Source organism: Lutra lutra, chromosome 8, assembly GCF_902655055.1.
Source record: "Lutra lutra chromosome 8, mLutLut1.2, whole genome shotgun sequence".
Classification (NCBI taxonomy): Eukaryota; Metazoa; Chordata; class Mammalia; order Carnivora; family Mustelidae; genus Lutra; species Lutra lutra.
The window spans coordinates 84,990,591-85,005,341 of NC_062285.1; the positions used below are offsets into that span (position 1 = coordinate 84,990,591).

The window sequence follows — 14,751 nt, forward strand, 5'->3', positions numbered from 1 at the left end:
TGTCTTATCTTAGTTTTCCTATTTTTGGTTGCCCTGTCTCTTGATTTCTCATCTTGAATTTTAACCTTGTTTTATATGTACTTTTTAAGTTGCTTTAAGTTTCCTTGGGAATGAGGCCAGATATAGCTAATAATTTAACACTTATCAGCATTAGATGGGCAGCATAGGCAAAGGGGAAGAGTATTGCACAAGGAATCTAGAAACCTAAATTCTAGGCTGGGCTTTGCCCCTCACAAGATGTATAACCATCCATCAAGCATTTTAGCTCTCTGGATCTTGGTTTTCTCATTTACAACAAAAAGGAGCTGGATTAGCCAGTCTCAGAGAACTCTTTCACCTAAAAGTATTATCACTTTATTCCATTTTTCCCTCTGAAAGTTGTAACTTTTATTTCCAGTGGGACCCATACACTACTGATACCTGTTTTATATGATATATGCAGAGGATATTAGAATATGAAACTGTATCTATCATTAAAATACATTTAAAAATTTACTACACTTGATGGATATTAATGAAAATATATTCAAGGTGAGAGTGACAACACCTGGACATACTATATAATCAGGCCACATTTATTATATCACGTTCTCAGTTACTGTGATTTGCACTGCTTTACTATTCAATGCAGCATCTTTTTATGAGGCCCTGTGTAGAACAGCACAGAGGACATGATTTTTACAGGAAGAAATGGATTCAAATTCCAGCCCCATTGTATATTAGATACAACATCCTGAGTCTGTTACTTCATCTCTGAGATTTGTTTCCACCCCCTGACAATGAAGACACTAACACCTATCTTACAGATTTTGAAAATTAAATGAAATAATTTATATTAAATACCAGGAGCACAATTGGTCCTTAAAAATAGGCTCTTTTATCTTGATATTTACAATTTACTTTTACCAAATCATATTCCACTAACTTGGTTTATATACAAGATATGTATCTCAAAAAAAAAAAAAAAAAAGATATATCTCAATGATACTTCCTGCTAAATGGAAATGTTCAGAGTAGTGCCCAGCATACCTTGCCAGTATACCTATACCAGTATACCTGAATATCTAATTTATCCAGGAAATAATTCAAAAAGTCATTTTTTTAAATATTTTATTTATTTATTTGTCAGAGAGAGAGAGGGAGAGAGAGCAAGCACAGGCAGACAGAATGGCAGGCAGAGGCAGAGGGAGAAGCAGGCTCCCTGATGAGCAAGGAGCCCGATGTGGGACTCGATCGCAGGACGCTGGGATCTTGACCTGAGCCGAAGGCAGCTGCTTAACCAACTGAGCCACCCAGGCGTCCCTCAAAAAGTCATTTTATAGGCACTTTAAGTCTGCACAAACTTTTGGAATCAAAGCCGATCAATTCAGTCCATGGTGACCTTTAGGCAAAAATAAATTGACAAGTATGTGTGTAAAGATATAGGCACATGAATATAAATATCTACACATTTATACAGACATTTATATGCACGTATACATGTATGTGTATATATTTTAAAGGTGCATTAATATACTTCTGTTTACTTGCCCTATTGATCCACTAACAGCATCCATTCAAATACAGTTATCTTCATGCAACAGTAACACTTAACTTCTTTTCTACTTTATGAAAGGTTACATATTCATAGTAGAAATTTTGGAAAATACTGGGCGCCTGGGTGGCTCAGTGGGTTAAGCCGCTGCCTTCGGCTCAGGTCATGATCTCAGAGTCCTGGGATCGAGTCCCGCGTCGGGCTCTCTGCTCAGCGGGGAGCCTGCTTCCTCCTGCCTCTCTGCCTGCTTGTGATCTCTCTCTGTCAAATAAATAAATAAAAAAAAAAAAAAAGAAAAAAAAAAAAAGAAATTTTGGGAAATAAAAAGGGTTAAAGAATCACATTGCCCCATGTCTTACTATTCTAAAAGAAGGCATTTTAATATTTTGGTGTATAGCTGGCCATATGTTTTCTTGTGCATATATGATGGGTGTTATATAGCATATATTTTATGATACATTTGAGCAGCTTAAGGAAAAAGAACAGGGAAGGATCCTAGTGTTTGATATTTGGACTTTTTCATTTATGATAGCATGCTTTTCAAATTCTTTAAGATACCTTAAGCCTTTTTGTGTTTTATTTTATGAGTAGAGTTTCATATGTTAAATCAGTCTTCTCTTGTCAGATGTATAAGCTATTTCTTCAACTTGATATATTACCAATATTATCGACATAATATTATCAACATAATATTTGCAAACAAACAATATTCAAGTATGTGTCAGGATAAATTCACAGGAGCACTGGACAAAGTATATAACCCTTTTAAAGGTTTATGTTATATATTGTTAAAATGCTCTCCCCAACAGTTATACCAATTATTCTCACACCAGAAATTTAAAAGCTATGTATTCCCTTCCATTCACTCTAGCATTGGGAGTTATTATTTAAAAAGAAACCCTTGTCACCCTGAGGGATGAAAGATGGTGTCCCATTATAATTTTTAATTAGTATTTATTTGATTTCTAGTGGCCCTTTGCTATTTCTTCTTTTAGGGAACGGCCTGTTTATGCCCTATGTCCATTTTTCCTGTAGGGCAGTCTCCCCTATTTTATCCATGTTCTACACAGAAAATTAAAACATCATTCAAGGGCTAAATCCAGCCTAAATTCTATTATGATGCAAAGTAGTTGTAGGTTGTTAATGCTATTTACAAAGCATATATCAATTTTATTTCACCATTGAAATAAAAAGTTGCATTCACAATTAAGTCTATCTCCTCAGTAGAACTCAGTCAAGTAAGACAAACACTCCTAAATTTTGACTCTAAAACTGTTCGCATTCTTATTGCTGCAAAATACTATTCTAGTATCATTATTAAAGTACCTAATATATTTCCGTGTTCGCTTCATTTATTACATGCCATAATGGGACTGCATATCTTTAGTGCTGGTTATGCACAATTAGCACTTAGTTATTGTCTTGTCACTTCAGCGCCTACAAGACAAACTTCTTTAATGCAAGAAGTCAGCTAATCTTCATCAGTCAAGCAAAGCAGACAAATTTTGTTACTCTGAATACAGAAGATTTTCAACATAGGAGATTTTCTTTCTACTTTGACATTTGCTGGGGAAATCCTCTCCAATAAAGCCATATGCCACATGAGCCTATACTTTCAGTAGCCAAATTATTATTATAGCATTGCACCTTTTCAAGTGAAACACAAAGCAAACAGGTAATTTATAGGCAGGCACTTTCCCTTAAGCAAACTTTATTGGCATCTGAGACTGTGGTATTATAAATGCTTATGAATTTTATTTAGCAGTCATTTCATCTTAACTTTTAAATCAAAAGATCATTAAGATCAAAAGCATTTCTGAGTATTTGCAAAATGGTAGTAAAAATAACTTTTCAGGATTGGTTGTTTCTTGTATATACCCTCTTCACTGTTTTGAGAGGGGGTATGGCTAAAGATGTGAATCCTGAATTAAACATCTAAGGTGTTTTTTTTTTCTTTTTCTTTATTAACAAAAGCAGAGGAATGTTATTTTGAGCATCTTAGATGCCAACTGAATCTCACTCAGAATTGAAGAATTCTATGTAATAGGTTAATTTCTTAAAGGTGACCAAGCTCCTCCTCCTTAGACAGTTCTGTAAAACTAAATGATGGTTTTACAAGAAAAGGAAAGAACATGTTTGTTTGTAATGAAATTGCCTCAAAGACGTAGAATTGTGTAACACTAAAGAATAAAAGCGCTATGCTAGGCTCTGGAAAGAAAGGTGAAGAAAAACCAGTTTCTCTCTTATTCAGAGCTATGGGAGAGACAGGACATCAAAGACTCACAGAAGAGTGTAATCGATGCTAAACAGATCTATACTGAGGAAAGAGAGGTCTGTCCTTCTTGAAGTCTTAGAGAAGCATCAAAGGGTTGATGTGCTGGGTTTTAAAACAGAACTCCCTAGGACTGGTTGGAATGTAGGGATTGTGTCTGGTGGGGGTTGGGAGGACAAGGAAGCCAAGGAGCAGTGAGGAAAGGGTTTTCCAGACAGATGGAAGCATCATGCAAGGCATGGAAGTGTGAAAGCTTTTAATGTGTGCAGGAAATGAAAAGAACTCAGAATGCTCAGAGATTAGAGAGGGAGTTTGGTCGGGATATGGAGAAGGAAGGAATGGCATGAGGATCAGGAGGAGGTGAAATTTAAAGGTAGGAAGTCAATGAATGGGTCAAAATGAACACGAATTTAAATTATCTATCTAAAAATACCTTTGTTATTTAAAGCTATTTGGTTCTGGGATAAATCTGTCTTAAACTGTATTTACTGACCACCCACCTCAAGTGGTCATGTAATTTATGGTGGTATTTCAGAGGGTTCAAAAGAACTATAAGTCATGGGCCCTTACCCCAGCACTGCAGCCCAGATTGGGAAACTTGTTACCCATTCAGGAGGAAATCTGAAATGCCAAAGTAAATGATATGCCAATAAATAAGTGCCTTGGGAAAGATCAGAATGAGTTGGCATGGCCAGGGAATGTATTGATGGAGGGAATGGAAACTAAATAATTTTTTAAAAGAATTTAAACAGATGAAAAAACAGGAAGAAATAGTCATGGTTAGGGAATGGCTTAAGCAGAGGTGAAAAAAAAATTGTCATTAACAAATAATGATAGCAGAATTCTTCTATAGCGCTGATCATACACTAGACACTGTTCTGCTTTACATGTGCTCATTTAATACTCAATAAAATGAGATACTATTATTGCCCTCATTTTATAGATGAAGTAACTGAAGTACAGAAAATTTAAGTAACTTGCCCTAGAAAACAATGATAGAAAATGGTAGATTCAAAATCTGAACCCAGACAGTCTGGTTGTAGTCTTTTGACTCAGATCTGATATGAGGGCCCTGGACTCCTTCAAGAGAGGTATTTTATTTTCTGACTGAATGACTATAAATGGGAATAGATATGGTGAAATTCAAGCAAGGTAGACTTTGAACGATTTATAGCAGGATTCAGGATGTGGGTATTGTAAGTTGGTGCAGAAAAGGTGATCAGGAATGAAGTATGTAATGACAACTGGACAGTCTTTGGGAGAAGAGAGTAAATTCATTCACGGTGTATAGTGGTGTGACGATGGGTATATAATCAGTACTTCTTACTGAAAACAAAGTACAGCTTCGAAGTCTCCATCTTTAGTAATGGAGGGTGCTACATAGAAGATAGAGACATTTGAAATATGGACTGGATCCCCCCACCCTTTTTAAAGTACTGTGGAGTTGGGAACTAATTATAATTGATAGCCACTGCCCTTGGGGAAATAAGATGACTAAATTAATGCTTTCATTCTTAGAAAGGATGTGAAAAGGTTGCAAATGGAGGCTTCTTTGCAGAATCTTTTGATAACTGCTTAAAACTACGCTAAGCCCCATATAAGGGTGATTAATTAATTGTATTTATTTTCTGTACTTCTCAAGTCTCTAAGACTGCATATGAGTTCAATTAGAATCACTCTAAAATATCTGGAAATTAAATCTATTATTATTAATTCCAAAACATCAAGATTAAATGACTAAGTAATCTGATTGAGCATCTTTTTATTCCTTAACATACTTTTTTTTTTTTGTAATGAAGGCAAAATTAATTGAACTGACTATACCACAAGCAATTAGGATTAGATTACAAGGAAGATTATCAGCTTATTTTCAGGAATTTTAGCATGACCTATTAATATACTTACAGTATCCTCTGGCCATCACTGCTTCTATAATATTTTTTCTGCCAGTGCTAAATCTCAAAAGGAGCTCATAACATAGGAAAACTAGCCTTTCTCACAAAATCAGTTATAGACTATTTTGTTAAACATCTAACATCTGCATTGCTGTTTCTCTAATTTCTTCATGTTTATACATGTATGGAACGTTTTAAAGGAGTATACCAATCCAGGGGCACCTGGATGGTGCAGTGAGTGAAGTGTCCAACTCGGTTTCGGCTCAGGTCCTGATCTCAGGGACATGAGATCGAGCCCCGCACTGGGTTCTGTGCTTAGGGCAGAGTCTTCTCGGGTTTCTCTCTCCCTTTTCCTCTGCCCCCCACCAACATTGTCTTTCTCTCTCTCTTTCAAATCAGTCAATCAATCAATCAGTCTTTTTTTTAAGAAGGAGTATACCAATCCTAATCACAAAGCAATTATAATCTGCTTTAGCCATAGCTTTCAAAGCTGTTTTAAGTTATATGTGTAAGTGTGACATTTCTCACCCACGTTCTGTTTTGTCTTGACTTTTCAGCATAAACCGAAATGCACATAAAAGGTACTTTGTCCAGTTGACAACATTAGCAACAAAATATTTTAGGTAGGACTATTTTAGATGAATTCCATTTATATTACCAACATCTCATTGAATGCTAGGTAGCCTTTTTTTTTAATGTTATGCAAAGGAATAATAGCGATACAAAAAACCCGTATTAACTTCAAAGCCTTATGCTTTACTGTTTCCAGGTAAAGCATGGGTCTTGAGCCCAAAGAGACCAGAGTCGGTTTTCTTCCTCCAACATACACATTCTAGCTATGGGGCACGGCAGGTGTTTTAAAATTCTGGGAGGAAGCCTTTAGGTTTTTCATTTGAAAAAGGCAATAATTACTTTCTCGGTTGAACATAAATAGAAATAATCGTGCATATACATACTTAGCATTAGCACATAGTAAGTACTTTATAGAAGGTGGCTATTTTAATTATCTACACTCCGAAGACTGAGTTAATGCTTTGCCTACTTCATTCTATTCTTAACACACACTTTAAATAGTCAGTTATATTAAAGATAAGAGAAAATAGTTTCATCTTCAATATCATAAGTGGAAGGTTGGGATTTGAACTCTTTTCGTTGCAATATACCTCTCTGCTGCTCATATATTTCTTATTTTAACATCCCTACAATTCAGTGATGTAGCTCTTTTATCGTAACCACATAGGGTTGACTCAGAGAGTATGAAATGGACCCTATAACTTGCATTGGGTAGCATCAGGGCTCAGGACTAGGTCTCCAGGCTTTTGGTTCAATGCTTTTCTCATGATCATTACCCCGAATTTATTAATCCACAAACAAAAATTACCTAAATTTCAAGGCTTCTGAAGGTAAGAATGACATAACTTCACATGACAAAAACAAAAAATATCTTTTGGGGGGTGGCTGGCTGGCTCAGTTGGTAGAGCATGTGACTACCTTTGGGTCCTGAGTTCATGCCCTAAGTAGAGCATATTTTTTAAAAAAATTTTTTTTGATAGTGAATAGAATTTGGGGGCTTGTTAGAAAATTGAAGCAAGGTTTTAGTCAATATAGAGTTGAAAGAGTATTTCCAATTCAGTTGGTTTTTAGGAAAAAAACAAATTCAGTGATATTAGCTAGAACACAGGAGTATTTGTTGAATTTATTTATTTTGATGTGCTAGTCTGTCATTAGCTTATTCAAATTAATTTCAAAAGTAATATGAATTGAAAGTTTTGAGCAGTAATCAGATATATCCTACATGCTATTTTATGTAATCTCACATGAAAGATAAGCATCTAATTTGACTACTAGGGTCTGCCCAACAGAAGAAATAGTTCCTTTTATTCAACGTATCCTAATGATCAGGATAATGTACAAAACCTCGTTTACTCTCATGCCACTTTTTAAGCACAATATTTAAAGTTTGTAGTTTTCAACTAATAAAAAGAAGATCTACTTAAGGTTCAAACTTGAATGTTCATTCTATCCAATAGCCTTGACCGCGAACTCCAGGATTTCAAGATCAGTGCTTAGTCTGTACTTTCAATCAACATCATCAGCAGGCAGTAATCCTGGGAAAAAAAAGTAAATTCCACAAATAAACAGACCAATCTTCCTTTAAGAGGAAAGCTAATTCTTTTCAATCTACTTTTTTTATTACACTATTTTCCCCTCTATCTACTTAGCTAGAATAAGGATAAATTTCCAAAGCTACCCAGTTGGAAAATAAATAGGTTCACTGTTTGTCTAGCATTCCAATCTTTGCAAATGTAAATCAGTCCAACTGCTCCTCATTTAAACCTTCAACTTCACAAAACATTAAAGGGTTGCTTTCACTACACAATTTAATCTATCCACTAAGATTTCTGCTTGAACATCATTCGAAATTGACTATCTGATAAAGAGAGACTACTATCAAAGGTTAGTGAGGTCAACTTGTATAATTACAAGTAGTTTTACTGGGTCAACTCTACGAGACACTGCTGTTTGAAGGTTAAATTGTTACAATTAAAAATATATACAGATCTCCCCAGAGTTACTTTATTGTTAAATGTACTGGAAACAGCACAAGCATTTATTTCTGACCTTAATTGTGTCCAAAGTGTCACTGCTGGGAAATTATACAAAAGGGCACTTATTAAAGACATTACAATCTTGTACATTAAACAGTGCTTTATAAAATAAAATACATAATTAGCTACTGGAAACTAGTTTATTTATCACATCAATATTAAGAAGTTCATTCAGGTTACTCCCTTTGGTTTAATTGGGAGTGGGCTAAGAAATGACATTTAATATTTCATAGTTGGTGAACTTGCCACAAATAAAAGATTATGGCCCAGCATCAGAGTCTGATGCTAAAACAACTTTTCCTTCAAAACAATCACTTCCAGAATACCAGAATTTAATCACATTTTAATAAAAGAGAGCAAAAGGAACTTTAAATGGGAAGCTTTAAAATGGGCCTCTTTCTAATTATTTGATACATTTTAATGCCTTTTACTTTTTTTTTAATAAAGTGAATAAATGGCCACTGGTGAAATCTTCCATAATCACTGCAGTGAAATACTATTATCATTCTTTCATTTATTTTAATGTCTGTAAATATAAATCAGTTATTTTTTTTTTTTTCTTTCCAAAGTGGTGATAAAAATCACTTCTGCTGCCCAAGGTATTTTCCTCGGTTTTCCTGTGCTTTTTATATATAACAGTAGGATATCAAATTTTGTGTGCAGTGTTTCATTAAATGATCTACATAGTTTAATTTCAACAACGAAGGCAACTTTCTAAACCAAGCTTTCAAATTCAGGGAATTACCATGTGACATTATTACAAGGAAAAGAAATCTTCAAATCTATAGATGGGAGTGAAATGATCTTAACACATTTTATTTTTTTAATGTTTTCAGATTTTGCGTTGGAGACAAATTTTTCCTAAAGAATAACATGATCCTTTGCCAGACGGACTACGAAGAAGGTTTAATGAAAGAAGGTTATGCACCCCAGGTTCGCTGATCTATCAACATCACCCCATTAAGAATACAAAGCACTACATTCTTTTATCTTTTTTGCTCCACATGTATATAAGAATTGACACAGGAACCTACTGAATAGCGTAGATATAGGAAAGCAGGATGCTTATATGGAATAAAAGGCGGACTGCACCTGTACGTAGTGAAATTGCCCCAGTTCAGAGTTGAATGTTTATTATTAAAGAAAAAAGTACTGTACATATTGCTGGATTTTTTTGCTTGCTATTCGTTTTTGTGTCACTTGGCATGAGATGTTTATTTTCGACTATTGTATATAATGTATTGTAATATTTGAAGCACAAATGTAATACAGTTTTATTGTGTTACCATTTGTGTTCTGTTTGCTTCTTTGTATGGTTGCATTCAGTACAATCAGTGTTTAAACTTACTGTATATTTATGCTTTCTGTATCTACCAGCTATTTTAAATGAGCTGTAACTTTCTAGTAAAGGATTGAAGAGCAAATTTCACTGATGATACACATATAAAGCAAGTCTATCAACATTAAAATACTTAAAAAAAAAAAGAAACAAAGACACACACAAAGCATTTTAGCAACATCCACTATTCCACTATCATTACCATGATGATTTAGAGTCTATCAGTGTTGTCATTATAACCCCCGATTTTCAGGGGGTTAAAGATCAGCTTTAAAAAATGCATAAGAATTTCATCTTAAAGCACTTTCATTTTATACCAACGTGAAAAGTGCCATTTTTAGAATAACTTTAAAGCTTAGCAGTTATCCTTTTGATGTCCTTTGTGTGTGTGTGTGTGTGTGTGTTCTTTACCTACACAATGGCTTTGTTTGTTTTTTTTTTTATTTTTTGTTTTTTGTTTTTTTTAGCCACTTACCCCTTATGTAAACTAGTGCCTTTGGGTATCATGTAAAATTTTTCCAAAGGGTTACTTGAGACAAGTGTTACCACAATTATGAGGTAATTTTAAAACGATAAATTTCTTGTAAAATTTTGCCCAGATTTCTCCCTAAGAGCTAAGGGTTTAATAACTTTATAGCTTGATAAATTTCTGGCACTGGAAGGATTTGAGTGCAAATCTACTGAAACCATGATAATACACAATGAAGCTGTGATGATATTTGAGTAGTGAGCTTACTTTTTTGATCAGAGCAACATAGTGCTCACAGAATCTTCTAGAAGAAGAGAAACAAAGGGATTGTCAAAGAGCTGAGAACTGGTGATTATATATTTTTCTGTATTTACCTGACACTTATTTTAATGTTCAAAAGTGAAGACTTGAAAAGTTTGACATGTCTTACTGCTTTCTTTAAGTAGTTAACCTGCTCAGATTATATCACACTTAAGGCTGAAATCTGTCATTCCATTTTATAAAGGTGAAAAAATAGTCCCTTACTAACATGATAGATGATAAAGAAGAAAGCTTTCTAGAAACAAATTACGGAGTCCGATTATTTCAATTACAATTAAGGAAATAAAAATAAGACTATGATCCCTTCTTCTAGATTGCTCACACTTTGCTTCTTTGCTTCTGCTCCCTGCAATAGAACTACTTTTCAACAAATCTAATTTGACACAGGCACAGTGAAGCATATTTTTGCTAGAGCAAATTTAGTGCTGTGGGTTTTCTTTTTTCTTTTCTTTTCTTTTTTTTTTCTTTTTCCTTTTGATCACTTGTATAGGAAACAATATTTCCCGGTGTTTTTTGCATACATATTTTGTCCTGCCAATAGATGCATTGCAGATGAAAATGAAATGTGATACCTGAATTCTTGGTTTGGGGCCAAATATTAAACTGAAAGTAATGCTGGTGTGGATTTTTGTTTTAAAACAAAGCTTTATTATGAACATGCATGTGAATCTGGCTATTGCCTCTCATTTTTAAGAAATGGTTCTGTGAAAAGTGAATGATATGTATTTTTACAAATACTTCATGGTTAAGAGTGTTCAAGTCACATGTCCCCCAGATTTGAGATATATCGAAAAAAAATTTTTCAAAAATAGCTATTTGGGGCCCATGAAATAACTATTATTTTAGCCTTGAGGCCTTACATTTGTTTCATGGTAAGACTTGCATAGCCAAAACCAAAACCCAAGCCAAACAAAAGGTGGTGGGGTACGGGCATCTGTGAAAAGTGGTTTTTCTCAAGCAGCCCTGTGAGTCCCCATTACGGGGTGTCTGAAATTCATGTGGATGTCAAATTGTAATTGCCAGTATCTTTTTCAAATGATCATTTTTAGATTTAAATGGTTTTGCCTATGTTTATCAATATGTCAAAATACTTGTAAATTGGGAACCAACTTCTCTTAGCTCCTGGAAGCTGTTCAATTATCCTTGCCACCCAAAGACCAAACAAGTTTTTATCGCCTTTTCTCTTCCCAAATCCTTCGGGAATTAATGCTTACGCTTTTTACTACAAGCAAAATTACTCACCTGGATTAAAGATTAAGGCCTTAATCTCTTTAGATTATCTCTAATCTCCATGAAATTGTGAAACCAGACAGAAATGGGTCATTTTATAGCTAATTGCCCATAAACAGTAGCATTTTTGACCTGAAGTACTAAGCTAATTGTCTTGACTACGCAAAGTCCCTGGATTGTCGTCACCTTTCCTCTTTGTGTTGTGTAGCCCTGACGTCACTTAGCTCGTTGCCCCGATGCCTCCAGTAGGACACCTCCAAAAGAGCTTTGATTTCTCAAGCCGTGAAACCTCCCTTCCTAACATGCATCTCAGAGAGGCTGCCTATGATGAAGGACAGGGCACCTCCACTCCCCCAGAGTGCTGGCTGAGTTTAAAAGCTGACCTGTGTTTGTAATTTCACTTTCATCTTGCTTAATAAATATCTGCTGGATTCTTTCATTCATTTTTTTATATTTGGATTTATGTTTTTAATAAAAGGGGTATTATACTCATTGATTGCACTTAATTGGCAAAATCTAAGATAATATCTAGAAAGCGTTGAGTCAGTCCACTTGAAAAAAAAGAATAAAGTGTGAAAGGACACTTACTTTCAAAAGGTAAATCATAACAAGCATAGACAAAGTACCTCAAATGCTTTCTCCAAATGTTATATTTAAGATCTTCGAGCTAGGTAGTTTATTGTTATTTACTTCTGTGGGGAAAATAAAACTGTCAAAAATGAAGGTAACAATCGCTGGGTGTAATTTTGTACATTTACACAAATTTCCAGTGATCTGCCTGAAAGCAACTCTGTTGCTGTCGTCAGACTCAATTTCAAATTTCCTATTTTCTTCATAATGAATTAAAACAAAACAAAACAAAAAACAACTAAATCCTACATTTTCAGGGAAGAGATGTTGTGCCTGCAATGAAATGGGGGGGGGGGGCGCTGAAAATTATATCTGTGGTAAAACATACCATGTACAAGTAGTTTCCTTTTAACTATCACTTAAAGCAAGCTCCTCTCACCATAGACACTTAAACAATTTCCTAGAAATGGTACAGGCCAAACATGTTTAGCGTTCACCTCAGCAAGTTGCAAAAACAAACTGCATGTTCATTGTAATAGGCCATTAGCGCAGAATACAATTTTAGCAAAAACCTTTTGATTACTACTGTTTCTTAAATACACCATTACAGATATTCCTTAAATGTGATTTTAATGCAAGTTAAGGCAATTGAGAGCAAAATGTTAATATAGGCATTATTTTAATTGACATTTATTGAGTACCTACCATGTGACAGGCCTTGCCCTGAGCATTCAGGGAGCTTCTTATTGGGCTGACTTGGGGTCCTCCAGACGTCAGAACATCTTAGTGCATCTCTGCGCTGGTTTGGGCTCATCTCAAACCTACGAATAATGAGCACAGAAAAGTGAACACCATCTTCTACCTATTCAGCATGTCATTGGTATGGAGAACCCAGAAAATATCTCAAGTAATCAATGTGTTCAGAGAATTATCTCACACAAATTACTCATTAACTCAATAGCACATAATAAAAAAGAACATCAATTAATTAATGAGTCACCCTCAGATCACTGTGATTACAATAGAGCTCTGTTGAAACCGCGGTTATAAATGGAGCTGCCTCTGTTCATTGTTTGCAATTGGCCCATTATTTGGCTGAAACCAGTGTCATATTTAACACATGCCTGTAGGTAATTGTGTGACTAGTATCATAAATGACGAATTCAGGAAGTGTATTGCTTATGGCCTTAGAAATGGTCAGAAAAATAAAGACAACTCTCATTTATACTATAGCTTCTTTTGAGGCCAAGCTATTAGGAGGACATTATCTATCTAAAAGGTATACTTTTACATTTAAAAGACTTCAATGCTGAACATTAAAGATTAGCTACCAAAACACTTAAAAGTAAAATTTACAGTGCTTTAGAATACACATAATTTTGGTAACTTTTAACAAAGACTAAAATATGCATAGCCAGTCGTATAAAAGTTTTGGTACCCCAAAAGGACATTTTTGCTTTTGGAAGGTCCAGCTTGGGGGAGGGTGTGTGGAGATTGACAGCAATAGGGGAAGAGATGAAAAGAAATGCCAAATATTGCATACAAAGTCACCAACTAAAGTTTCCCAACTATCTTGGTAAAAGCCATTCCAAGAAGCTTATAGAATAATTATAACAGTTCCCTTAGGTAAGTAAGAAACATCTGTTGGTAACACATAGCAGGTGTTAACAATTACACATACTGAAATTTTTAAAAACGTTTTTAATTAAAAGAATTCTGTTTTCTGAAAAGAAGAATATGTTAAATTCAAAGATACTCCTGTTTTGAACGTGCAGACCACATACATAATGCACAAAATTGTAAAGCCCAAATCATCTTGGATCAACTAGGTTTAGTGTTTGGTTCAGATCATTGCAATCAAAAGTAAATTGGAATTCACTGCACTTTTTACACAATTGGTATTCTGGGCTGAGGAGCTGAATACTCACGAAATTGGTATAGCAGAGCTGATTAGAGAATATTTTGGCTTTATGGGCAAGGTGGTTGCCATTAACTGTACCAAATTTAATGGACACAGTACAAAGACAAATGAAAACAAGGAACATTCAGAAAATAGATTATCCAAATCTTTTTTTAACCCTACTTCTAAAGAAGACTTTAAATCACCTAACACAGTCCCTTTGTAACATGTAACATTATCATATGACCCATCTTCAATAGCTTTTAATAACAGCTAACATTCACTGAACACTTACCACCTGTCTGGCAGTTCTTCACACCCAAGTAATTCCCACAACATCCTTGTAACATAGTTACAATTACCCCTATTTTGCAGATTTTAAATAAAAGCAGAGAGAGGTTGCCTAACTTGTCTAAGGTCATACAGCTTGTAAGTAAATTAAACATAAGTTTTCTGGCTCTCGGGCTTAACCGCTGTACAGTATCAGCTCTTACAGTGTTGCTGGCATCATCGTCATCATCATTATTATTGTTTTCGAGTCAAGAACTGGAAGTTATCCATGCTTGGTTGAAAATTACAAATATTTCAGAGTTCATGTCATCATTAAAAAAT

At 34.8% G+C, this 14,751-nt stretch overlaps 1 protein-coding gene across 11 annotated transcripts in view; it reads left to right on the forward strand.

The window, feature by feature from the left end:
- LMO3 (LIM domain only 3) overlaps positions 1-9,595 on the forward strand; it is a 55,849-nt gene extending 46,254 nt beyond the window's left edge. For all 11 annotated transcript variants that reach the window (XM_047742449.1, XM_047742441.1, XM_047742440.1 and 8 more), the window contains one exon: positions 9,147-9,595. In XM_047742449.1, the coding sequence (XP_047598405.1) occupies positions 9,147-9,252 (106 nt within the window). In that variant the 3' untranslated portion in view covers positions 9,253-9,595. The remainder of the gene's footprint in view (positions 1-9,146) is intronic.
- Positions 9,596-14,751: the final 5,156 nt, after the last annotated feature.